Genomic DNA, 27,366 nt, shown 5'->3' with positions numbered 1-27,366 from the left:
GCATAAAATGCTAAAAAATGGAGTAGAATTTTACATTTCATTTATAAGTGAACAAAACAGCTTACAGAACCTCATATAGCAACGACTAAACATCCACCCAGAACACTCTAACAGCTGCATAGCAATGCCCAAGCAACCACTCAGATAAGCTTATAAACCACATAGCAATGGCCAAGCAACCACTTAAAAACACCCAAGCAACTACATAGCAATGAGCCAGAATACATTTGCAACTGTATGGCAATGTACTAAAAAACACTCAGAAGAGCTTAGCAACTGATAGCATTTCTCAAAACACATATAGCAATATAGTTTGGCAAGCATCATTCACGAAAGAAAATCTAGTTGTTTTTATCATTATTTGTTATTTGTAATTCATACTATATTAAATTAAAATGCCCTAGAGCATGACATCTTATACACTTGCCTACAACCACTGCAGGGTCCTAGTGTTGTGGGTAGACATCTTGCTTGAATATTTATTTCCCCTTGGCTCCCTCTTCTTCAGACATGCCAAAGCTAGTCACATAACACAAAGGCAACCAAAATCTAGTTCCACTGGAACTCATTAGAATATTTGAAGTTTGGCTGTTGCCATCGAGGTTTAACGATTCAGCTGGTTCCCACACAGTAACGATTATGTTGTCATTCCCAAAAGGAATCGATTTCCTTTGAAAACTTGGATCGAAAATTGTGGATTGGATTATATCATAAACAGCAAGCTGTAGATGAAGGCTGAAGATCAATTTGCACAGTAATGAACCTGAGAAAGAAATAATGGGATTGAGGAATAAACTGATTTTTTAAAGAAACAAAAGGGACTGGGAATTACTGGGAAATAGGGATCTCACACCAAATGTCAATCATCTAATGCTAATGGTTTGTTTCCTTATTACAACTTGGCCATGATACAATAAGAAAAGGTTAAACTAAACTATATATATATATAAAAAAACAACTCATTGCATTAATGTACACCAAGAGATGAAACAAAGCACATTTAATGATTAATAATGGGAGTAGACAGACTTTTGATCATGTAGATCTTATTTTAGCTTTGCACTTGCTTTTGATGTGCTCTCTTTGCCAAAATGAGCCATATAATGATCCATCAAATGGAGCTGACCTTTTCAATGTAGCTATGATGATGATTTATTGTCACATGTGGAAACTGTTTAAGCTTGCTATAGTCAGATATCACAGAGGCTTCTCATCACTACGTGCAAAACCCTTTGATGAAAGAAAAGCTTTACCCAAACAGCTGGCACAAAGTGTTTTAATACCTAAATAAAACATCCAATAGTACTACTGCATTATATTGTTTTTGAAATAAAAACATTATATTGACGCTTTATATATGTACTTAAAGCAAAACCTTCCAGTTCTGCAATTTATTTTGGTTGTATAAAACAAGATCCATTTGCTCAAATCCAAAAGAGTTTTTAAAATGCAACATTGTGAAATGTTACAAAAATATTTTGTGCTTGCTGGGTTGATTTTCTTATTTGTTTCATGATTTTAGTATGAAATTACAAAAGCAGTTATGAAAATGTAAATATGTACTTGCTTAGTGAACTTTAAAACGCTAAACAAAAATGCCCATTTTTATATTCTTATAACCCTTTATTGTTGTGCAAAGAGGATAAACTGTATGCTAACAAACACACCATAAAGTTCTCAAACATATTAACCGACACATAAAATTACACCTGTTAAAATTATCTATATTTACAAATTGGGAAATCAAACCAATATGAACATTAAAACTTAAAAGTTGCCCTGTTCATAGCCAATGACTGAAAAAAATTGTCTGTATAGTTCACAATGCTCATTGCATGGGTTCATGCAATGCCAGCAACCGTAAAACAATGTGTTCACTTATTTTTCGCATTAAATTTGTACCTATAGAGCTCCGGACGTCACGTGACCCATTCTGTTTACACAACCATGCTGGCAGGCGGTGACAGCCAGGAGCGAATATGAATGAATGGCGCCAATGTGAGTTTCAAGGCAACATAGTTCACTGCGCGCTTTAAAAAAACATAGACCTGTACATAGCAAAACTTAAATGAATTAAACGTAACAGATCTCTATAATGCCCCGGGTTGCTTTTAACGTGTATCGATAAAGGAACGGATAGCTTTTCTGACCTGCAGTATCCTGAAATCTACAACTACATCATCAACTTTCCCTCGTCCTACTCCAGAAACTCTTTAAAAGCCTACAAAAGCCTGGAGGGGTACAAATGGATGCAATCTAATTTTGTGATGAATATTCAGCTTTGGAGCTGGCTAAAACCTGCTTCGTCGTCATTGGAAGGGTAAGTCTGTGTTGTTAGGTAACGTAATTGGCCCTAGTTGTCCTTGTGTGTAGGCAGCCATCATAGCTAACGTTATATCACTGTGAATACAGTAGACATCGTAAATGTCATTAAAATCCTAACCCGCTTAATCCCAAAGTTTTCCCAGAAATGAAAATATCCAAATGAGGTGTCATTAGTTGCCCCTTGAAATAGGCTAATCAATAACTATTTTTTGAAATTTTTATGGAAAACTGTGAAAAATTGTTCCGTCACAATTTTGACCGGTGGGATAATGTGTATATACTGAAAATTCTTATATAGCCTATATTTAAAGGAATAGTTCACCCCAAAATATAAATTTGCACAGTTGAAAAACCTTGCATAGACAAATCCAAATTAAACCCTGCGGCTCGTGACGACACATTGATGTCCTAAGACACGAAACGATCGGTTTGTGCGAGAAACCGAACAGTATTTATATCATTTTTTACCTCTAAAACACCACAATGTCCAACTGCATTCAGCACTCACTTAGTGAGGTCTGATCGCGCTCTGACAACGGCAGTGATGTCTCATAATTTAGATTTGTCTATGCAAGGTTTTTCGACTCTTATTGATCCAAGTTCCCATTCACTCCCATTATTTGACTGACAGACGGCAACGGTTGGAGTTAAAAATCATCATTTGTGTTCGACTGAAGAAACAAAGTCACCTACATCTTGGATGCGCTGGGGGTAAGCAGATCAACATCAAATTTTCATTTTTGGGTGAACTATCCTTTAAACACATTTTTCATGTAATTTTAGGGTTACTATTAAACATAAAAACCTTTATACAGTACTTATAGGAACACTGAGATTAAATAAAAATAAAACCATCTGTTGTTTTGTTGTGTTGGTTAGCATGTTTTATTGCAGTGAACCATTTCAGCTATCTATCGGAATCCTTAGGAATACGATAAAACGATTTCCCCTTTGCTTTCCCTGGCCTGTTCTGGCATGCTGGTGCACAGCAGCTCTGTCCAGCATGTTGAAATATTAAGGTTTGTAAGGTCTAAACTTGTCTGGTTTTAATTTATTGTTCAACCACTATCGATACCAATGCTACAGCCGCTCTAGCGCTCTCCTGATGACCTGCCAAAATGGCGGAGTTTAGATTGCGTGACGTCAACCTCCGGAGCTCTATGCTACCTTTGATGAGTGAAAATATTTGGTTTACTTGAACTCATAATAAAAATCATGTTTCAGAGTACCTGCTCTGAATGTTCTGGGATTATGATGCAAATACAAAATGGAAAATGTTGCTGTACTACTAAATACACTCCCTAAAAAGCTAAAGTCTAAATTGTTTCTGATTTATCTGTCTTCAATTGCTGATGCTGGATAATTGTTGAGTCTAATGGATGGTACTTAGTATAGTTAATGGTTTCAAAGCAGCCTGGCTCTGTAACCATTGTTAAAACAAGATTGTTGTGAAATGGCTCATATATAGAATTGTGCATGAGCTCTTTTCTAAGTGTGTTGAAAGCCTATACATAGTGTATTGTTGTTCAGAGCAAGCTCCATGTTTGGGGATTGTGCATGTAGGCCTCTAAGATTCCAAAGAGTCCCCACCATCGTCTTGTTTAGAGAGAGACCTCCAAGTCAATGTCTACCACCATCTACTGCAAGATGGTAACTCTGTCCAGAAAGGCAGTCAGTGTATCACCATTTGGGTTTTTTTAAGTTGTATGTCTTTCTGTTCATGACTTTTGGGCAGGCTCCCCTGGTGGTCCAGGTGTTCCAGGCGGCCCCGGTGGTCCTACAGGGCCTTTCATTCCTACCGGTCCAGGAGGTCCATGTACCCCTGGGAGTCCAGCTTGTCCCCGTATTCCTGCCGGTCCTTTGGGGCCAGGAATTCCATCCTTCCCAGGAGCCCCCATATCACCCTTCTGTCCCTTTTCACCACGAGGCCCTGGTTGCCCTAAAGATCCTTTTTCTCCTTTAAGTCCTGGCCCACCTTTCATCCCAGAAGCTCCTTGCACACCTTGATCCCCCTTAATTCCCATAGCGCCCTTTAATCCTTGAGGTCCACGACTTCCTACAATTCCCCGGTCTCCTTTCAGTCCTGATACACCTAGAGGTCCTTTGGCTCCCGGTTCTCCCCTACTTCCCTTTGGACCTGGTGGACCAGGCATACCTATTAAGAATCCAGAAAAATAGACATTAGACTCTTCAAGAACAAGCAAGTGAAGCTATTATATAGACACTACAGCAGGGCTCTTCAAATCTGGCCCTAGACGATCACTGTCCAGCAGAGTTTAGCCCCCAATCCTAAACAAATGCTCCTGAACAAGCTAATCAAGGTCTTCAGGTTTATCAGGGTTGGTGATAAACTCTGCAGGACAGTGACCATTCAGCGAACTATGAGTAGACAACCTTTCAGAATAGTGAAGTTCTGGATCAGCTTTGCATGACTGGTGTCTACTAGCTTCATCTCCTCCATCACCAGTGATAAGTTCCTCACATCAGCTTCGAGGCGTACGTTCAGCATCATGTACTGCATTCTCAGAGTGTCGGCTAGGTGAAGAAGAAGCAAGACTGTGTTGTTCAAGTTCTGCAAATCTTCCGTGTGACTGCCCAATCTGGATTGGCAAGAGGAACTCTCTATGTTGATATACTTGTACATGCTCTGAACATGGCTGACAGTTGCATTGATGCTGGAAGAAACTGTGTCGATCTCCATTTCAATGGAGTTCATTCTTGCATCCAATGTTACAAATCGTTCCCCGGTTCGGTTTTCGTAGTACTTCGCGTGGTACTGATGGTCATGCATGTTCTCCTCATGTTCGTCAATGTAAGACGAGACATTGTCCAGTTGCATCTGAAGGTTCATGACTTGCAGAGTAAGGTCATGTACCATCTCTGAACTCATGCTGATACGCTGGTGAGTGGCAGAGACACCATTTTGAACAGCCCTCACGGTCTGCATGGTTAGGCTAGCATTGGATTTCAGGGCACTTAAAACTCTACTGTAATTCTGCCAGTCCGCTGTAATTTTTTGGAGCACCAAGGTCTCCTCTTCGGCCTTCCTCTGAAGAGCACCTATCCACAATGCACTAAGTGCAACAGTGGTGTTGACTTGTTGCATTGTGGCCTTCAAATCATACGAATCCTCAAGAACGTTTTTCATCCCTTGATCAGTTTCATTGATGACAACCTGCCAGCCAGTTACCTGATCCATGTATTGGCCCAGAGACTGGTTTATACGCTTAATGAGGATTCCAAAGGACTGGAGGTCTCTTGTCATTCTGTTGCTGGATTGCGTAAGACTTTGCTGAGATTGGGTCGCCTGGTCCAACTGCTGCTTTTGACTGAGTACCATCTTCTGGATCTCATCAAACTCTTTCTTTAGTCTGGCAATCTCCTCTTGGAATTGTGCAACATCTAAGCAGTTGGAATAGTTGTTTGCAGTGCTGATATCTACAATAGAAGCACCAAACCGTGAATCTCTTGTACTGCTGACACAAAATACACTGGATGAAAATGCAATCGTGTTTTAACGTTCTGAGCATTCTGTGTGCACAGCTGCTTCTTGGGTCATTATTTTGGTTATAAATGATTTCTCATGAAGTTTTACTCTCTGAGGGGTTCACCGACCACAGGAAGTGAGCCGAGAGATTAGATAAACAAATTAGATAAATCTAGCAGGCCTATTTTAAACAGAAGCAACTGAAAACATGGTTTTCTTTTTGCAGTTTCACTTTCCTGTTGTAGATCAGTTGTTAACTAAAACTATTAAAAGAGTTTTCAGTAATTGAAATAAAAAAATAAAAAATAGTTTAAACTAAAGTACATACTTCATTACCAAATTATTATTAAAACCTACTAAAACTGAAATATAAATAAATTAAAGCTTTATACAAATTTAAGAAAGCAGTAATAACAATGACAAAAGCACATAAAATTATTAAAACAAACTAAAATTAAAAGTGAAAAAATAAAAGAATTCAAAATAATAACAACTATATTAGTATATAAATATTAAAATAACACTGTAATGTTTAGTAGTTTCCAAAAGTTCATGTAATGTAAAACAAGAATTCTTACCTTTTATACTCTCCTGGACTTTGGAAATGTGTTTGTGATAAAATAATTCCTCTTCAGATAAGCTGTCAACTCTCCTGAAGACTAATGAGACAAATTTATTGATATTAAAACTGTCATTTTAGAGAATTAGGAGGTGTGTTACAAACAAACAAGCAAGCAAAAAACAAACAAAACAAAAAAAAAGGTTCAATATAAATGTCTAATTCTAATCAAAAATGTGAAATTGGATAACATTGGAATGTTGGAACAGGGATCTCGGTTTCCTCAGAGAATACACAGGTTTGGAATTCTTTTCTGAACTTTCTTCACACACCAAGACTAAATCTTGGACTACGGGGACTGGTAAACTGTAATGGACCCTTGCATGTGGTTGTAATTTATTGTCCAGCTGTATGTTTGCATGTCACCTGCTGTGTTTTAAAAAGCTGCTAAAAGGAAATTGCTTACTTTTTGTCACTAAACAGGATGCTTGTGTTACTTGATTTGACTTGTCTTGTGCAAACTTCAGATTCACTTCCTATATAAAATTCCTCAACATAATAGCATGCATATTACACGCATAACTGCTTTCAACAACATTTTTGAGGAGTTAAAGCAATATGAAACAGATATGTGTGTGGCATCATTCTGAAATATCGTGTAGTTAGGCCTGTTTTTGAAACCATCATCTTGTCATATATTTTTCACCAAACAACATTCTTCTTGATTTATTTTGCCATGGTTTAGCAATGTTGTCCCTGATGTGGTAGTATTACATCCTGTCAGTGTGACAATGCTGATGAAGTTCTTGTTGGAGACCCACTGCATTTGAAACATGGATTTGTTGTTGTATTATATAATTATAAGGAGACGTTTGTGTTAATGGTGAAATGTCTTGAAGGTTTATGATTCGCAGTTATTTCACTACTGACTTTTGTTACGCTTTCTTGCTCGTAAGTGGAGCAAAGGATTCAGATTTTGGATATAACATCACACATGATGTGAAATTTAGAGTGTGGCTCCACACAAGGAAAGGTTTTGGCTTGCTTCTATAAAATCTGGAGATTGTTGACTTTATGAGCATTATGCTGAATCAAAAACCACACTGCATCTTGTAAATCTGAAGGATGAAAATCAGGGTGTCCTAAATTCCTTTTCTCTGGCCTATATTGGTCTCCCTTCCAGGAGTGTGTCTCCTCATGTGGAAATCCTCAAATTAATTGTATCCATTGCTGATTCAAGACCAAGTATTTGTATCTACCTTTCAAATATGATTGTTCACCTCACCAAGAAAATGATTGTGTTGAAAACACAGATTATTAGTAATAGTGTTGCAGTGCCGTGAAATCTTACCAAGGGATGCCAAGACAGCCACTGCAATAATGAGCAAAGCTAAAAAGCCATAGAGCATTTTGACAGCTAGCTGAAGAGAATGTGTCTGCTGACATTTCATACATCCTCCTCTTGCCCTTCCTGTGGACACAAAAAGACGCTCAGAAAGAAACCTGGTATTCCTGCCGGATCTGAACTTCTGAATCATAAATGAACCATTATATCCTAACTGTTGTATAAAAAATTAAAACCTGATCCCAGACATACTATTAACATCTAAATACACAGCTGTGCCTGGAAAAAAAAAACAGTAAAGATGTGATGTGCCTAATAATTCAACTGAGCTTGCAAATTCTGTAAATTAAGCTTTTCAAAGCCTAAACACTGTCAATAACTGAACATTTAAAACAGATGTACAATAAACAATCATGAACAAAACAGTGGTGGATAAATGTCTACATATGTTCATATAAACACACTAAAAAGATATTATATAAGACAGACCATTGCAAAAAAAAAAAAAAAAAAAAAAAAAAAATACAAGATGTGTCATTTGTGGAGATCACAGACATTCAGGCACAGTGTTAAAAAAACAATTCTACATTTACAATTATAATAATACAAACTCCATCTTTTTTACTCTGTGATGCCTCAGTTAATAAGCAGAGCAATACGCTTTAAGAAAGATGATTTTTCTAACCTCTCAAGGGAGGAATTTCCTCTTCTTCTCCAGTTAAGTCCTCCTCTACAAAGAGAAATTGCACAAAACATGAATTAGTCATGAGTTAACAATTTATAACATCATACTTGAATGTACTCATAATCCTATTAAATCATCTTTCATCGTATTGGCTAATCAAACACAGTTCCTTTTGAGACTCATCATCTACCTCCAGCACAGTACAAAAACACTGTACCATCATTTTTTCATCATGTCAGGTCTCAGACTTTAATTGCAGGAGATTATAAGAGGACAGCTAGATCCACTGCAAGGATTAAGCACATATTTGGTCTTATAACTCTATATCAAGAAGGTCTAAATAAAACTGTAAGAAGAAGAGAAAGTCTCCACATACCGTTAAAAAGCTGGTTCTCGTAGCCACAATAGCTATCTGTAAGAGAGGGGAAAAAATCAGCAGGGTTGATGTATATGTTCGCAAATTAAGCAATAGATTATCTCAGAGAAGGACGAACACATTTGCTTTATCACCAGAAACATTAAATCATAAACTAAGAGCTGAATAATTATAAGGCCTGCTTGCTAGTACTCCCTTCAAGACACAAACCAGTGAATTTGGACCGATTAATACTTGATTAGGTCACTGTTGGAAAGAACCTTAGCTATATTAACACAATTACACGAAATTGGTGAGGGAAATGTTTTTACTAAATCAGATGGGATCTTTTGGAGGATTTATTCCACATGGGAGGAATAAAATTGCATGGGTATATTTTGCATGTTAAGCTTTACAAATCTTTTGTTTCGAATTAGTGGTTCAGAGTGCCAAAATCACATGATTTCAGTAAACGAGGCTTCGTTATGTCATAAGTGTTTTGAAACCTCAATAGATCATGTGAGTTTGACAGTTTGATATGCGCTCCGAACCACTGATTTGAAACAAATGATTCGTTAAGCTTCGAAGCTTCATGAAGCAGTGTTTTGAAATCACCCATCACTAGATTTTGTTGAATAAAGTCGCTTTTTTGTTATTTTTGGTTCACAAAAAGTATTCTAGTCGCTTTATAATATTAAGGTTGAACCACTGTAGTCACATGAACTGTTTTAAATATGTGTTATTGCTGGCGATGCAGGCCTTACTGAGCCAAACAAAAATATCTTAATTTGTGTTCTGAAGATGAACAAAGGTCTTAGGGGTGTGGAACAACATGAGGGTGAGTAATTAATGACAGAATTTTAATTTTTGGGTGAACTAACCCTTTATATTGTGTCAGAAAAAAAAAATTATCTTAATTATGTCAGATAAAACAAAGCTGCAGTAGGTAACTTTTGTAAAAATGTATTTTTTACATATTTGTTAAACCTGTCATTATGTCCTGACAGTAGAATAAGAGACAGATAATCTGTGAAAAAAAAATCAAGCTCCTCTGGCTCCTCCCAGTGGTCCTATTGCCATTTGCAGATATACACCGCTCCGGGTAAGAACCAACCAACCAGAGTCAGGAGGAGTGTCTTAGCAGTGTCAATCAAGCTCGTGTGCGCGCTGAATCTGATCACACTCCTATCATGCACAACCATAGTGCACAGCGTGTACAGGCATTCAAATTCAAGATTACCGGTGTGCAGCAGCTTTGCTTATGGCGGACAAACAATCCAGTTTCGTACGTATAATACCCCATAAAGTGCGTATCATATGCACGCGAAAAACTCATTTTGGCGTATATATTCTACGAGATTACAAACTCGTACTATTGATACGCATTTTCGTGTGATCGGGCTCTATTAAGTCTATATGCAGTTTTAAGATTTTTTCAGGCGAGAATGTGCTGGTTTAAAGCTCAAATTTGTGGTTAATTGATAAAGATAACGCCTTTCTAAAAATTTGATCTGACGTTGTCGGAGTTTTGAGATCCAGGCGATCACCAGACTCTCAGCGCTCATATACCCAGCCGAGAGCAGCCTTACCTCGGCTAATCCTTCTGACGTTTGCCGCTGGCTCCGTTTTGGCTGAGGGCAACGTGACGTTTCATAAATTTATATATGGCTATTTAACTTTTGTATCATACTAAAGCGATGATTTTTTTTACGCTTGACTGAATTGTTTGCTTTATTTTTTATTGTATATTTTTATACCTTTTATAATGGCTATTATTGAACATTAAAACTGACATTTAACAAAAAGAGAAGGTTGTGTTTTATGTTAAAGCCTATTTCATTTCATTACAGTGAAGATAATCAGAGTATGCACAAATAGTATTACATTTAATATGTTTGAAATGTAAACGAAAAGAGGCAGTTTAAGAGGTTGTTTAATATTTCGTTTTGTTATAAATATAAGCAGACATTGCAGATAATTAATCACTCGTTGCCTGAGGCTATTAATATGAGTGGCAGAGTGGTTTAATAAAAAAAAAAGTTTTATTCTTGGCTAAAATATACATACAGAGATAACCGGAGAAGCCAGTTATTTGCGTACTGTAACATTAGTTACCGTTATATTATCTTACTAGCTATTTATTACTTATAGAAAGCATATACGTCATATAGTTACATTACATGTATTACAAAATACGTAATGTTTTGAGGACCAAGTTTGTAGTCAAAGTATGGGAAGGCCATAGTCAATGTAAATCATATTGTTGGTGTTTTGTCCGTATCAGTGAATGTGCTATAACTGTTTATCCGCCGTTATCGGTCCTGCTTGCTTACTAGCCTGCGCGTTCACGGCAGGCTCCGTTGTGTTTCTTTTTAGAAAGAAATGGAATCTGTGAGGATTTCCAGTCAGGATTTAGACCATACCATAGTACTGAGACTGCTCTCGTTAGAGTTACAAACTATCTACTCCTATCATCCGATCGTGGCTGTATTTCTCTATTAGTGTTATTAGATCTCAGTGCTGCTTTTGACACTATCGAGCATAACATTCTTTTAAAAAGACTTGAAAACTAGTGGAATTGCTTTGGCATGGTTCAAATCATACTTATCTGACCGTTATCAGTCTGTGGTAGTTAATGAAGAGATGTCGTATCGATCACAGGTTAAATATGGGGTACCACAAGGCTCAGTATTAGGACCGTTGCTTTTCACTCTGTACATGCTGCCCTTAGGAGAGATAATTAGGAAGCATGGTGTTAGTTTTCACTGCTACGCTGACGATACTCAGCTCTATATTTCCTCGCGCCCTGACAAAACCTACAAATTCACAAAACTAACAGAATGCATAGCTGACATTAAAAACTGGATGACAAGAAATTTCTTATTATTAAATTCAGAAAAAACTGATTTCCTAATCTTTGGACCAAAAACTTCCTCACGAAAAAACCTTGAATACTCTCTAACACTTGACGGGTGCTCCATTAAACCTTCGTCCTCAGTTAGGAACCTGGGTGTGCTCTTTGATACCAATCTTTCATTTGAAAGTCATGTTTCTAGGATCTGTAAAACCGCCTTCTTCCATCTAAAAAATATATCTAAATTACGACATATGCTCTCAATGACAAATGCGGAACAGTTGGTTCATGCATTCATGACCTCAAGACTAGATTATTGTAACGCTCTACTGGGTGGTTGTTCTGCTCGGCTTTTAAACAAACTACAGTTGGTCCAAAATGCGGCAGCTAGAGTTCTTACTAGAACCAGAAAGTATGACCATATTAGCCCAGTTCTGTCAACATTACATTGGCTCCCTATTAAACATCGTATAGATTTTAAAATCTTGCTACTTACTTACAAAGCTCTAAATGGTTTAGCTCCCCAGTACCTAAGTGAGCTCTTAATGCATTATAGTCCTTCACGTTTATTGCGATCTCAGAATTTAGGCCAGTTGATAATACCCAGAATATCAAAATCAACTGAAGGCGGCAGATCCTTTTCCTATTTAGCACCTAAACTCTGGAACAATCTTCCTAGCATTGTTCGGGAAGCAGACACACTCTGTCAGTTTAAATCTAGACTAAAAACACATCTCTTTGCTCTTGCATACACATAACACATTATCAATACATTAACATTTTTCAAATCCGTTAAAGGATTGTTACGCTGCAATAATTAGGTCGGCCGGAACCGAGAACATTTCCTATAACACTAGATATACCTGTACATCAGAATAAGAATGGCATCTAGGCTAATATCTGTCTCTCTGCTTATCCTGAGGTTTGCCGGGTGCTGGATCCAGGCCGTATCCAGATCAGATGGAGAACCTGCGTCTGGACCTGACTACAACGTAGCCCAGGAGACAATGGGCCTAAAGATCCAATTCTGGCTGCATCTATAATTCAGATTTTTAATCCCCGTGTCCGCTTACATATATTTATATATAATCGATTTTTAATCTCTATAATAAAAATGTACAATTCAGATTTTGATCTCCATATACATTTACATATATATATCTTCCAAGGGTTTTTTTCCCTCCTAGGACTTTTTTCCCAGTGCTAGCACGCTGGGTTTTTCTCCTAGGGGGTTTTTTCCACCCCTGGAAGTCAGCCGACATTGGCTTAATGTAGCACCATCTTGTATATGTTACATATTACCACGCTTGTTTGTACAGTTTTAACCACTTCCCTTTTTTTCTGTGCTTCTAATATGTAAAGCTGCTTTGAAACAATTACCAATTGTAAAAGCGCTATATAAATAAATTTGACTTGACTTGACTTGATGGGGGAGGAGCTGTGGAGGGAGGGCTGTAGCGCAGCAGAGAGCAAGGGGGAGTGACCTGTGAGTTGTGCTTGTTCAAATTTTCAGGCACGTTTTCTAAAAACTCCCTACTGCAGCTTTAAGCAAAAACATGGTCAGGTCAAAGTGTCTGAATAATTTTTGGTTTTAAATTATCAATTTTACTGGTAGTCCACTGTATGAAGAATTTTGGGATATAATATGTCACAGTTTACTTTATTTTGCTATCCGTACTTACATAAATGAACCATAGTGTCCTGCACCCACTAGTAAAAATATATAAAAATGTCTGAATACTTTTTGGTTTGACTGTATAGCTCTGACATGCAAAATATTAAATATTCCCAGGATATTTTATTCCTCCCTCTCTCTCTCCCTCCCTCTCTCTCTTATATATATATATATATATATATATATATATATATATATATATATATATATATAAAGTTGAGTTTAGTAGTAGGTTCTTGGTTAGTACCTAGTTATTAGCCGGTTATTGTAATTACTATAATAAGTACATAGTATGTACATGGGGACCAGGACTGTAAAATAGTGCTACCAATTAAATTAATAAAAATTAAGAGATGGTTGGCCAGGAGCTACAGGCTTTGGGTGGGAAAAACCACAGCTGTTCTGGCCAAATGCCACAAAAATAAAGGTGTGGTGCAGACATAGCTATGAATAGAATAAAGGATGAATGTTATTGCATATAGCACAACATCTGCATTGTCAGCAGAAGGTTATCCAGACTAAACTTATTGTTGTTAAGCCTGTTCTATTGTCTATCTGAGATACTTGAGCACAAACATCGAGATGTGTTATGGTCTCCAAGACCATCTATGTTCCACAGAGCTTGCTATCCCCTGGGAAGAAGGAAGGAATACACAACAAAAAGCTTGAAAATATTTATGCGTCTCTGTGGAAGGTTGCAATCAACAATGTTCTGGAGAGTCATGGTTGCATTGGAGACAAGCCAGGGTTTGCTTTAGAAAAAAAATGGGCATCAACTACACAAAGGAATGGTGACTCAACATCTCTACCTTTCATCTGGAGAGCACTGGGTTGGTACTGAAGGTCCTCCTGAGTACAGAGTTGTTACTGGAGGTATGCCAGTCATCACAGCCAATGCTGCTTTCTCTTTATCGGACACTATTGTTCAGCAAGCACTTTTAAAATAACATCTCCCAAAAACCACAGTCTCAGGGAGTTTGCACCTGCTTCGTTTTCTGTTGGTTTAAAATCTTGGATCTGTATTTTTCAAACCTCAGGCTTGGAGCCATACTTTGGCATGCCAAACCTGCTAAGCTCATGATGAGATTGTTTATACCTACTCAAGCCGCTGAGGTCAGGTCTACTGGAGCCAGAGCGCTAGAACAGGCAAAAGCTTGATGAGGGAGAAAGTGGAGAGACTTTACATATCCCCACCAATACTGGCTACACAGGTGGCTCGGAGCAGGCGCAACCTTGGGTCTTGTGGTAGTGTGAGTGTTGCCAAGGAAAAGGAGGGGACCCTCCAGTCTAGTCTGGATGTCTGAATTCCCCTTGAAAACATTGCTTACATGGAAAGAACCATCGAAAAGCACTATGGCGGGGTCAAGAGAAGTACTTGAGAAGTATGAAAGAGGCAGGATATTTAATTAGCTTGACGGGTCATTCAAGGATCTGGAGGAAATGGAAAGTTTCTAGATTTCGTTAGAAGTCTGAGAGCATACGGTGAATATGCCAGTGTTTATAAAGGGTTGGCAGTTAAAATTCAAAATACAGTTAGATGATGTCACCAAATTTTAAACAAGGAGGTAGTCTTCAGTTTGCATGTTATGCAACAATATAATACAGTAAATAGATCTAAAAAAAAAAGAGAAAGAAATCTGGCCACGTCTGTGGTTTTCTCTCTAAATCAACAGCATTTGTTAACCTTAGAACATAGAAATATTATTGCACTGTAAAAGAATATGATCCATGTCACATTAGCATGGACACAATTTAGGTAGCATTTGAAGTATACAATCTTAAAACATCAGTTATCTCAGGTGTACATACATAAGTAAAACAGCCCACTTGGGCAGATGTTACAACCAGCTATGAAAACAACATCTGTGCCCTGACCAAACATTACAGGCTGAAATTTCACTCTGGGTCTTTGAAACACTGTGAGAATAACTACAACCACATGAATTACAATGGTGGCATGTAAATACTAATCTAAGGCAATAATGTATTATCTGCGCCCATTTTAAAGGCTTGGTCACCAAGAAGTACCAAAATAGACTTACTCCATCAAAACATGGCTGTCAAAATATTTAGTCTTTTCTTCACAATATGTAATTTGTTATGAAGTTTCCTTTCAGTTCATCATCTTTTCCACAAATACAGCAAGGGCAATGAATGTTTATACAACTCAAGAGTTGAGAACTCTTTGGATAACAAAGCTTAAGAGGATATCTCCTCAGTCAGAACTTCACAATGTCAAAAGTTTGTGGTTGACCTTTTCGACACCTTCTAGAGTGGCCAAAGATGTCTGAGGATTCTCCTAATCCTTCAAAATCTCGCAAAGAAAAGCTACTTGATGAGGTGTTCTCAAGGGTAACTTCTGGGGCTTTGCTGTCCAAAAGAACGAATTGCCGTAGTGTACATGATCTCTAAACTGTGGGTTCAAGAGTTTGCCTAGTGTTCCCATGCCTTTAAATGGATACACTTCACTGAAAAGCACCAAAACACAGGAAACATACAGTAATACTGGTATTATGTGACCATATGAATGCAGTGGGTATAATACATCTGACAGGAACGCCTGCAGCTTGAGATGGGAAGCGGAGGCAGAGGGCAGGGTCTTTCCAAACCACAGAAACCCAACCACAACTAATAAAGACAAGTGTCTCTACAGTTCTACTTGATGTACAACTGCTTTACACGCATTTTAAAAAGTATGTGCACTTCTACTAAAAGAGTTCAACCATAGAGTTCAACTGAGAGTAATTGAAAACATTCTTATATATTTGTAGTTTACGAAAATAAAGGAATACACTCCCATTTTTAGACATCTGCATGTTTACAGTCACACATTGATTACATTAAAATACATGTTCTGGGATGTTTTACAGCCTCTTAAAGACAACCCCATTAGGCTTTAAAAACACATTTTTTTGGGGCCTTCCATATTCAATGCAGACCCTGATTTCACCAAGTGCAACATCTTCCTGGATCAACATCTTTGTTGATCCTGGAACGACATTCCAATCAACCAATCAGATCTGAGAGACAAGTTTACAGTTTATGTCAACTTTAGGCAGACAACCAGCAGGGTTAGGTGCTTCTACATCAGTGTTATTCACCTATCATTCCCCTCTAATTTTAAGGATAACTTACAGGTAAGCCTAGGTTTAGGGGTAGGAATATGGATTGTTCCAGGATCAACAAAATATGTTGACCCAGGAATGTGTCTAACTTTGCAAAATCAAGACGTGTTGTGTTCAATTATAAACAAAAATGTTGCGCAAATGTGATTCATTATAGATCTGATACACTTCAGTTAGATGTAACCAAGAATAAGAAGAGCCTGTTTGCCCTTTATGTCCATTACAAATAGATTAACTGGTCAGATCTTGGGAAAAAAAAAAAAAAACAGCTGAAGGGAATGTATGCCTGTGCGGTTAACACTGGCTCCACACCTGCTGCCCACAGTTGAAGAATGAAGGACTTCCCGCACATCTCTCACGGCATGAGGAATGCATTAGGAGCCATGCTCTTTCATGAGTCTCTGGTTTATGCGTTAAAAGAGAGAAAAGTTTATCTTCATTTTGGATATGCTTCCTATAAATTCAAGATCCAACCAAAGGATGCAGATCCACATGTTCCACTTGCCTTCAAAAAGAACTGGCTTGGCTTTAATGAAAACCAATGGTCTTATATTATTCTGTGCTGACTAGAACCTGCATTGAAAATGCTGCCCCATCGGTGTGGTTCATCTAAAAATTCAATAGCAAATAGTGTCAAGCTGAGAGCGGTGAAGGAATGATGTATTTTGCTGTCAAAGTAACAGAACCACAAACTTGCATCCAACATCAACAGCTCCCTGCTTTCTCTAGACCCTCAGAGTTTCAGTTTTGAATGTGTGCTGTCAGCACGCTCATGTTTGCCAGTATTTACAAGTATTACTCACATGAATAAAAAAACATATTAGTCAAAGTATGAGTCAAAAAAAAGAAACATTGCTTACCTTTCATGTTGATTCTGTAAAACACCCCAGGTCACTTTGGTAAAGATGAGTGAGGAGACTTGAGACCAAATATATTTCAACTGTCTGATTGTTCAAACTTGGGATGTATTTCAAAGACGTATCAGAATCCACAGCATCATTCAAGAAGAATACTGTTTTGCTTACAAGAAATAAATCACTAAATCTGCAGACTAATCCAATGTTGAGGACTCTTGTGGGTGCAGCATCCAATAGCTGGTGTGTCAAGAGGACCCCTCTATAACATGCTGCCTCTTTGCTATAGAACCAGTGGAAAGTAATACCTTGGACAGTAACCATGTGCAGCTTTGGGAAACATGCCGGAGAGAGGGAGTGATTGTTTCTGTGTGAGAAAGGGAGGGAGAAGGAGGAGAAAACGAGGAGGTGGGACACGGTGCATGTGCTTCAGTGAGTCAGTCTTGAGCACTGGCCTAATTGTTAACAAATGTTTGGTATTGGAGCAACAGGCACCTTTATCTTCTGTGGCCTCTTGTTGAGAGATTTACAAATTATGTTTGCCGTATAGAACAAAAAGGAACACACTGTTCCCAAAGAGTTTGCTGTTGAGAGGAGAGATAAATATTAATGCTTGTGAACACAGTGTAGCTTCATACTTTTTGCATACACATATGCTTAAAATGCCAATGTCAATGTTCTATTAAGCAATATTAGCATTCGGTTTCAAATCAAGTCATTCCAGTCATGTATCTTTATACAATGGAAATGAGAATTTGATTCACAAAAAAGTTTGGAAAATCTATAATGCAAAATTCTGAGTAAATCCCATAAACTGGGATTATTGATATATTAAATTAACCATGATTCATTTTTGTGATATAGTTAATAAAAATATATTATTTTTGATAAAAAAAAACAATAGTTATCGAAGGGGGAGGAAATATGATTTCAATTTAGCTTGATTGTTTCGTTAAAATTTAGAGTTAGCTTATCCGAATATATTATTATAAGAAGTTATAAATTCAAATAAAGTCAACCTGCAACCCCTTCTAAGTTTTTTGGTTAAAAAAACAAAACAAAACTCCAGTGTGTTAAAGGAATAATTCTGTTATTAATTTCTCACTATTATGTCATTTCAAACTCTTTCATTTTTACCATGAAAATATAATATAGTTCATAAAAAAACATCCAAATACCAAACTTGTTGCATGGAGTCAGGTTTGATTTCAATGATGCTAAACGCCATTGATTTTCATGGGTCTTATAACCAATCATAACATGGCAGATTTGAATATGTGGACATTTACTGAGCACCATACATCACAATGGTATAAATGTCATACCAAATGAAAGAAGGAAGTCTTGGGCACATATGTTGTATTCATTACATTTTTATATCTTATCTCATTACGGAGTTGTATACGGTTGAATAGAGAATGTGTACTTGTGACAATTTGCCCCATAGGCGGGTAAATTGTCACACTAGATTATCTAAAAATAAGAACACAACTACTTTATTGTTATTATTATTTTTTTAATTCAAACCAGAAATGGTATCGTTGATACTTTAGCACATTATTGTCTCCTCTATGTTGGGCAAAATAATAATTTTTAACTTTTTAAGCCAAAAATAAGAAAATTGTGCTAACCTCAGATTAGAGCAATATTGGCCACATGTGACCAGGAAGTAGTTACACGAAGTGGCTATTTGATTTTTGAGATCGAGCCTCTAGTTTTGGAGTTATGAAGAGTGTGACAACTTACCCCGATCTCCCTAATGTACAACTTATATTTGAAGCCAAACTATTGTTTGGCTTCAAAAGATTTGGAATATAGTGCACAACTCAAATAGAACACTTTTATTGTACTTTGTTTGGATTTTGACATTTGTGATCACAATTAATTTCTATGTATATCAAAGAGCAGCATGAACATTCTTCAAAACATATTGTTCCACAGCAGAAACAAAGTTTTGCACCAAATGAGGGTGAACTATTAATTTGGGTAAAATATTGCTTTAAGACCAAATGTCTTATTTAAAGAAACAACAAACAATTCATTGCATAGAATGTGATTCTGTTTGGTTATCAAATACCTTTGGAGGCACAGGATCATTAACTCTTTTCATTTACCGTCAGTCTCCTTCCACGGAATATCTTCGATGGCTTCTGTTTCTGATTAAGCATGTGGGCCTGTTAGTATATATATATATATATATATATAAAAAAAAAAAAATCGATTAATTAAAACCATTTAAAAGTATTAATCATTTAAGAGTCAAGAAATGTCAATCATGGCCTCAACTGCAAAGACATCACAGAAAACAGTATAGTTACCGTGTTATGAAGTGAGAAAGGTCAAATTAGGACAGGAGATTCCAGGAATTCTGTGTCCCATATGGATGTTTTGCAATCACAGATTCCATTCATGGAGCGGGGTTTTGGGAAAAAGAAGATGATGATATAAGGTTTCTTTTCATCCTCATGTGTTCATAACAAAAACAAGCTCACTTCTGCTCCACCTCAAGATCAGCTCTCCCATTTGTCTATTATTGTTCTTCCGCAATCACCTAAGAGAACAAAACAAGTTGAAAAGAGTAAGAAAAAACATGAGAAACAAAGAAAGAAGAGAGTAAAAGTTCTGTCTGAAAAGAAGAGTAACCTTCACTTAAAGTAATAAGAATGTAGTACCATAGTACTAAATGAACTTATTCACATACATGGTGTTTAAAGAAGACCATTGTTTATACCATGAGACATGCCAAAAAAAAATAAAAAATGGCAATACCATATTACGTGTTTGACAGTGCTCCTTTTAGCCATTAAACTCACTTACAGTCTGTGTTAAGCACTTCCTAATCCATTGTTCTCAGAAAAGCAGCTCTATAAATAAAGAACTGGACTGAATTGAATTGATCATAAGGGTATGATGTTTCTCATTTAACTTGTGTGCAAGATCTCACTTGGATGTTCATAGTTCACAATTTTAGCTTAATTGTTAATATTTGCACAGATGTGGAAACTAATGTGCTTTTAATAAATGAACTGATTGAGATTTATTACATGTTTACTGAGGAAAGAACAGCGACATGCTGACAGCTTGTGTCTAATGATGTTGTGCAATTGTAGTGGTTGCGGTTTATCAAATTTCACCAGTATAAAATAATATTTTTGGGACTGTTGGATTAAAAACAACTAAAAAACAACTCATCCCTAAGTGAATGAGAGGTTTAGCAGATGATCTGCTGTTAATTGCACAAGCGTACCTCCATATGTGGTGAAGCAGAGAGTGTTAGCATGCATCAAATTACTCCAAAACCACCAGCTTTGATCTGCTTGCCAAAACCATAAATAATGCCAGCAAATAGAGTAGTGTTTAATAGACTAGCACGAAAACCATCTGCCACTTAATATGCTTTCAAACTGATTCAGAGGTCTTTACTAGTAAATAAGTTACAGAACTGGCACTTGAAATGTTCTACAGCACACATGATGCTTGTTGGAAGGAGATTAATAATATATGAAAACGAAATTTTGCACATCTGTTCTGGGGGTTTCTTTCTAAAATGTCTCTTCAACTGTTATCCATATTTATGAAGATGTCGTTTATTTGAAACGCCTTTATGCTTGTGACCCCACAGCTGTGCTTTCCGTCTCTGCCTTTCATAGGAATTACTGCCACCCAGAGGACAAAACTAAAGTTACTTAAATGATAGGTTCACCCAAAAATAAAAATTCTGTCATTATTTAAATCATATAAAAGGCACACTATGTAACTTTTGGCCCTCTAGCACTTAAAAAAGAAACTGCATGCATTTTACGGAAAAATTAAATGACTCTTTCCAATGATTTACATTGAAATATGTTAGAGAGCTACAAGTAATAAAACTCACTAGTGTAATAAAAACGTCATCTCCGTGTCGCTTTTACAACATTTCACATCCCTCAGTTCTCGCCAGGGCCGGAGTGGGACTCAGCCCTGGAGTTTTATGCCTTAGACCAGCCCACTTTAATTCCCGACTGACTATATTAAAATAATGTAATTAAAACCTCAGTATATAAGTCTGCAAATTGTGCACTGTTCTCTATGGCCTTGTTTTTTTTTTTTTTTTCAAAAATATTATTTCTAATTCAGTGCAAAAATGCTAAAATTTTATATAGTAATTTTTTATTGTAGAATAATTATTTTATAATGCGAACCATTGATTAATTCTTTAGCCATCGAGTGACTAGTTAAAAAATCATGTTATTTAAAAAAAAAAAAAAAAATTAAGTGTTTACTTTCCAGTAGATAGCAGCAATCGTCCACTAAACCCAGGCACATTTTTATGTCTATCACTTTGAATGAAATTGAGAAATGTAGATCTTTTTTTAAAGTGGTTTTAAAGGGATAGTTCACCCAAAAATGAAAATTTGATGTTTATCTGCTTACCCCCAGCATATCCAAGATGTAGGTGACTTTGTTTCTTCAGTAGAACACAAATGATGGTTTTTAACTCCAACCATTGCTGTCTGTCAGTCAAATAATGCGAGTGGATGGGAACTTCTACTATAAGAGTAAATAAAACTTGCATAGACAAATCCAAATTAAACCCTGCGGCTCGTGACGACACATTGATGTCCTAAGACACAAAACGATCGGTTTGTGCGAGAAACCGAACAGTATTTATATCATTTTTTTACCTCTAATACACCACTATGTCCAACTGCGTTCAGCACTCACTTAGTGAGGTCTGATCGTGCTCTGACAACGGCAGTGATGTCTCGCGCATAGAGTTTATCGCACAAACCGATCGTTTTGTCTTAGGACATCAATGTGTCGTCACGAGCCGCAGATTTTAACTTGGATTTGTCTATGCATTTTATTTGACTCTTATAAATTGTGTTACCATTGACACGCTTTATAAGACTGACAGACAGCAACGGTTGGAGTTAAAAATCATCATTTGTGTTCCTGTAGTTTTTGAAGAAACAGTCACCTACATATTGGATGCGCTGGGGGTAAGCAGATAAACATCACATTTTCATTTTTGGGTGAACTATCCCTTTAACATAAACATTTTCCTATTTTATATAAATATATATACTTACTATATACAATTATTACAAATTGAGGCAAATAAAAAAAAAAAATTCCATAAATCCCCCAAAACTGCACAACTTTACAGTAAAAATATTAAAGTTAGTGATATTACATTTGTTCAAAAAAAAAAGAAGTTACATTATGTTACAAAAATCACATTTCACTGTCTGGGTATGTAAGCTAGTTGGACAGAAAAATGAATATTGTTTCCCAACGTGTAGCATATTAGCAAGAAACATAGCATAACAAATGATAGACCCTATATTTTATTATTTGCCTATTATTACGAAATGAGAAATAGCTGCATACATACATTTATCTTTTGCGCGTTTCCCCTCTTCCTTTTTATTTATTTAGGCAACCTAAATCGGCCTCCGGTGGTTTAGACCATTTTTCTTACCATCATTTAGTGTTGATTTAGAACTTGTCCCACTCCCCTCCCGCTCTCCCTACAGACGTCACCTCATCCCACCTCATCTCCGCACACTCCGAGTCCCTCCCGACCTGGGTAGCGTTTCCTAAAAGCATCGTAAGCTTAAGTTGATCGTAGCTCCATTGAAACCAATGGAGCTACGATCATCTTAGGCTTACGATGCTTTTGGGAAACGCTACCCTGGTTAACTGACCCACAAGGTGACATGATATCATTGATGTTACGTGCAAATGGACAGTAAAAACCCAAGTGTGCCCGGTGCCGCCCCCGGCAAGATGCCGCCCTGGGCCGTTGCCCATGTTGCCCATGCAGAAATCCGCCACTGACTGGTTTTAAAGGTGATAAAGAGGATTTTTTCGTCGACTGAGAATCCAAAGACTGAAATGAGCGCATGAGAACAACCCCACTCCTTCGAAGGAACGCCTCTCAAAACTCGTAAACACTCGTATTGGAACACAAGTGTTTACCACCGGCATTCGCCGTGTCGTGTTAGTGGATTCATTATGTCGGACTCACCGCAGGTAACTCATAATCTGCAGTTGTTACTCCTGTCTCCTGACAAAAACATTGCATGCGGCGCCTGTGGAGTGTGGAAAGTTACTGGAGCGCGCAGGCACGCGCGTCTCTCACAAGGAACGTCACGGCAGTGATTGACAAGACAGAGGGCCAATCATTTATGCGATGATCGCGTAAACGATTGGCTGATGTTTTTAAGGCCCTACCTCCTGCACAGATGATGTATATTAATATTATTCCTTTCAGTGCACCTAATAAATAGTCTTTTATCAGTTAGTAAAGACAGTTTCAAGTAATATTGCAAAAATGTATAAAACAAAACATCCTCTTTAGCACCTTTAAGGAAAAAGGTACTCAACTTATTACATTTTCACCGCGTCGACAGTTTCTAGAGCATCCATATTTCAACCCAGTGCCATGACAACACCGGCCCTCGTGGCCAAAAAAAACAGACCAGCCCATCGGGAATTCTCCCGGTGCTCCCGATTAGCCAATCCGGGCCTGGTTCTCGCCATCTTGATTGTTGTTTTATTACGAGCTCTGTCGCGTTCTCTTTTTGCCAGCAGACTCGCCTCTGTTCTGCGTTTTTTTAAAACGAGTGATTCCTCGGAGGTTTAGCATGCTCCATCCATATCAACCTTTCTCACTCGTTGTGACAAAAGCTAACCACACCATATACAAGTCAAAGTTGCTGGAGCAACTTTTCTTTTTTTGGATGTGACCAGACATGCACGGGTGAGTGACGTATGTATGCAATTTCCTGCGAAACCATCCTGACAGGTCTAATATATATATTGTATAATATATATTATAATATATATTGTGCTAATTTTAAACAGCAACAAAAGTTTCATAATATACCTTAAACTTCTGAAACACATCTGAAAACGGAGTAAAAATAAGAAAGGAAATTTCCTTTCACAATGGCAGGAGAAACAAAATGTTCTGGCGAAGGCAACATGCCAGTAGATATGAAATCCCAGTGTGATCGCATTTAAAATGCCAAGAACTAGGGTGGAACTTTTAAAACTTTACAGCATGCTGTGAGTGATATTGACAGAAGAGGACCACTCACTGGTATTGTTGAGGTGAAATCTCCATTTGAGAGGACAGGGGGGTCAAAGAAGGCGACCAGGTCATATTTGTTGGATGTAAATGAAATATGTCTATTTTGTTGCCACTAAGAAAATATTGCCACATAATTAAAACCACAAGGTATTTATTCAAGACTCATGACATCAGTTTTTTCCCCCCCAAACACTGTCATTCATTTAATTTTTATGTATTCTGAAATATGTGAGTGCAACTTACCAGTGCAAAACTCTCTGCCGTGATAAGTGTCAAGGCAGTCGCTCACTGTTCCAAGTCAAGTTCTCCAGATATGCTTCGTTCCCTCCCTCATTGTTAGCGTCTGCCAAGTGAAATCTTAACTTTGATTGTTTAGAAAAGTAATAACACACCTTCCTTCTACAAGCCACATGATTTGTGCAGGGGGAGTCCCCACTGACTTCATAGTATGGGGAAAAAAATACTATGGAAGTCAGTGGGGTCTTTCAACTGTTTGGTTACAGATATTCTTCAAAATATCTTCTGTGTTCAGCTGAAGGAAGAAATTCATACAGGTTTAGAACAACTTGAGGGTGAGTAAATGACAGAATTTTCCTTTTTGGGTGAACTATCCCTTTAAGTATGGTTAATATTTATGGTTATGTATTTGAGCAATAATTGCCTTAGCAAACACCATTAATTAGATAAAGGAAATTAAGAGTAGGCGTACAACAGATCTTGTATTTAATGAGTAGGATGACCTGACAACATTTTACAGATGCATGACATCACGAAGAGGGAGTGTTTGTCTGGCCGTGTTGGTTGTTTGTGCAGATGTCCTGTGGTAAAGTATGAGTTTAAACATGCTCCTACAGAGTGCAATATCACAGTGTAAAAAACAAGCTTTGAATCACCTTTGCCTACATTTCAGAACATTATTAGCTGTGCTTCCTGATATTTAGGTTCCTCAGGCTTTGTCACAAAAAGCTAAATCAGCTCTGAGACTGGGGATGAAAGCTACCTGACAAGCTATGACTTGATTAGTGAACGGAAACACCAGTTTCCATCCACTGCAGGAGTGATTTACTGTGGCCTAATCTTAATGTGTAATATGCTATAAGCAATGACATGTTTTGGTCAAAACACACATAATAATCTCTTACAAAATAACATGTTTATGTCTGCAAGCATTATAAGTCTCAGTATAAGTCTCTCCAGAAAGTCTTGCAGGTTTCGCTGACATTTTTGCCTTGTTCTTTTTTGTTTTAATATTACAGTAAGTAATGTTACATAACCGGCAAAATAAATGGCGCATAAATGAAGCCACCTGGGTGACTATATCGGGTCAAACGCAAGACAATAACAGGTCTAGTCGAGCGTCGAGCATGCTTATCAAACTCAGGCTGCAACTTTTTTACTTGATTTCAGAACTGGTGTTCTACTTCCAAATGATTCACCGGATTATTCTTTGCTCCGCTAGAGCAGATGTAATGTTAAGGTGATTCACCACTAAACATTGGAACTATCTGACAGTGACAAATTATCCACATACTGTCTTTGCTCGTAAATTCTAGAAGGCATTTTTCCCGTAAACCCCATGTTCAGTCTCTGCCCCTACAAGCACAATGAGATGAGCAAGACGATGCAATATTGCCCACTTCTGGTCAGAGAGAGCCTCTGCTGTTGAGAATAACAGTTTCTGGAACAGTCCAAAGCCACAGCCATTCTCATCCCGTGAATCACGTCGTCAACATCACCCAGCCTCCCAGTATATAAACAAATCAGAGGAAGCACAGTCCATCTGCAAGGAAGAAAAAGCATCAAAGCAGGGTGAGTACAGAGAGCACATTATAAGGATGTTGACAATCTTGTTTATTTAAATAATTATGTTTTATAGATATTATTATATAATATCTTTTTATATATATATACACACATATATGTGAGTCACTATTTATATTCAGATTACAGTGATGTAAACAGAGGTGTTTAATGTATTATAAAATTGCATTGTACTGCAATTAATGCTGCACATTACCAAACAATTGAGCTGTAAAGATTGTCTGTACAGTTTTACTTTGCATGAGCTAGTATAACACATAATTTATGCAGTTTATGAATTACAATCCACCCTCTTGTTGTTAATATTATCCAAAAAGTCTATCTGGGCTGTTTGGCTGAATCGAGTTTGTGTCGTCCCTAGGCGAATTTGTATCGATTTTTTCATTGCAGAGAGGAATTTGTCTCGCAGCCCCAAGCTGATGAGGGAACTAAGCTAAGGTCAAGTGCATTCAGAATGCATACTGTGACATTAAACAAAGCAAATCTCCTCACTCAGGACAAGCCATCTGGATGACACACTTTGTTTCTTATAAACGCCACATGCCAGAGATATTATTCCAAAACAAATATCACAAGATTAAGCACAAGGACAGGATTCATTCAAACGAAGGGAACAAGAAGATAAAATGTCATGTTTGCAACAAACAGCATCAAGGCTGTTAGGTTATGGAGAAAGCAAAAAAACTGCAAGTTGTACACTTTATTACAGAACAGCACAAGATTTCTTTCCGTTCACTGGCTCTTCCTGTAAACATCTGTGCATGTTTCTTATGTAACTAGGCTCCTGGCTTTAACTTGGCCGAGTTGGGGTGTCTATGTACACGTAACCAGAGTAAAACGAGGAAACTTGTGTCCACGACTGAGTCCAAGCTTTTATGATGTTTACTTAGACTCTGGTGTGAATTACGAATTCAGCAGCAGCTGTTGAGGGCCAATGGCTTGTCTTGCTATTTAGAAATGTCCAACATGATTAAAAGTGCAGCATTAACTTACTCGGAATCAGACATCTCTGCAAACTCACAAAACTGGGATTAAGGTCTGCCAGAACAGCTGTTTTGAAAGCTTTAGTGAAGGGGATTTGCTTTCGAATCCATGTAATCACAGAAGGGAACATAAAAACATTCAAAGGGTCCCAAGTTTGCTACACTTTCACTGATTGTCTTCTTCAAATCCTTTTGGTTTAATACTGGTTAAAGGGAT

The 27,366-nt window shown here is 37.4% G+C and overlaps 2 protein-coding genes across 4 annotated transcripts in view; one reads left to right on the top strand and one right to left on the bottom strand.

Moving 5' to 3' along the window:
• Window positions 1-911: 911 nt before the first annotated feature.
• Window positions 912-24,627, bottom strand: scara3 (scavenger receptor class A, member 3). 2 transcript variants are annotated; one of them, XM_067384248.1, is made up of 12 exons: window positions 24,589-24,627; window positions 24,353-24,457; window positions 19,583-19,815; window positions 19,342-19,438; window positions 17,271-17,848; window positions 11,370-11,482; window positions 8,778-8,813; window positions 8,402-8,446; window positions 7,723-7,842; window positions 6,391-6,471; window positions 4,720-5,763; window positions 912-4,480 (listed from the first exon to the last, which is right to left on the bottom strand). In XM_067384248.1, the coding sequence occupies exons 9-12, from the start codon at window positions 7,820-7,822 to the stop codon at window positions 4,044-4,046; spliced, it is 1,662 nt and encodes a 553-aa protein (XP_067240349.1). In that variant the 5' UTR covers window positions 7,823-7,842; window positions 8,402-8,446; window positions 8,778-8,813; window positions 11,370-11,482; window positions 17,271-17,848; window positions 19,342-19,438; window positions 19,583-19,815; window positions 24,353-24,457; window positions 24,589-24,627; the 3' UTR covers window positions 912-4,043. The 2 variants fall into 2 exon arrangements, with proteins under 2 accessions (XP_067240349.1, XP_067240348.1); XM_067384247.1 differs by lacking the exon at window positions 11,370-11,482.
• Window positions 24,628-26,027: 1,400 nt separating this feature from the next.
• clu (clusterin) overlaps window positions 26,028-27,366 on the top strand; it is a 6,050-nt gene continuing 4,711 nt past the window's right edge. Inside the window, exon 1 of one of the 2 annotated variants that reach the window (XM_067384245.1) lies at window positions 26,028-26,154. The gene's annotated coding sequence lies outside the window, so the exon portion shown is untranslated. Of the gene's footprint in view, window positions 26,155-26,556; window positions 26,605-27,366 lie in introns of those variants that run through there. The other variant, XM_067384246.1, reaches the window with a different exon arrangement.

This window comes from Chanodichthys erythropterus, chromosome 4 (genome assembly GCF_024489055.1).
Source record: "Chanodichthys erythropterus isolate Z2021 chromosome 4, ASM2448905v1, whole genome shotgun sequence".
In the NCBI taxonomy this organism is placed as follows: Eukaryota; Metazoa; Chordata; class Actinopteri; order Cypriniformes; family Xenocyprididae; genus Chanodichthys; species Chanodichthys erythropterus.
The sequence above is the reverse complement of the archived record's forward strand: the minus strand, read 5'-3'. Positions and strand labels throughout refer to the sequence as shown.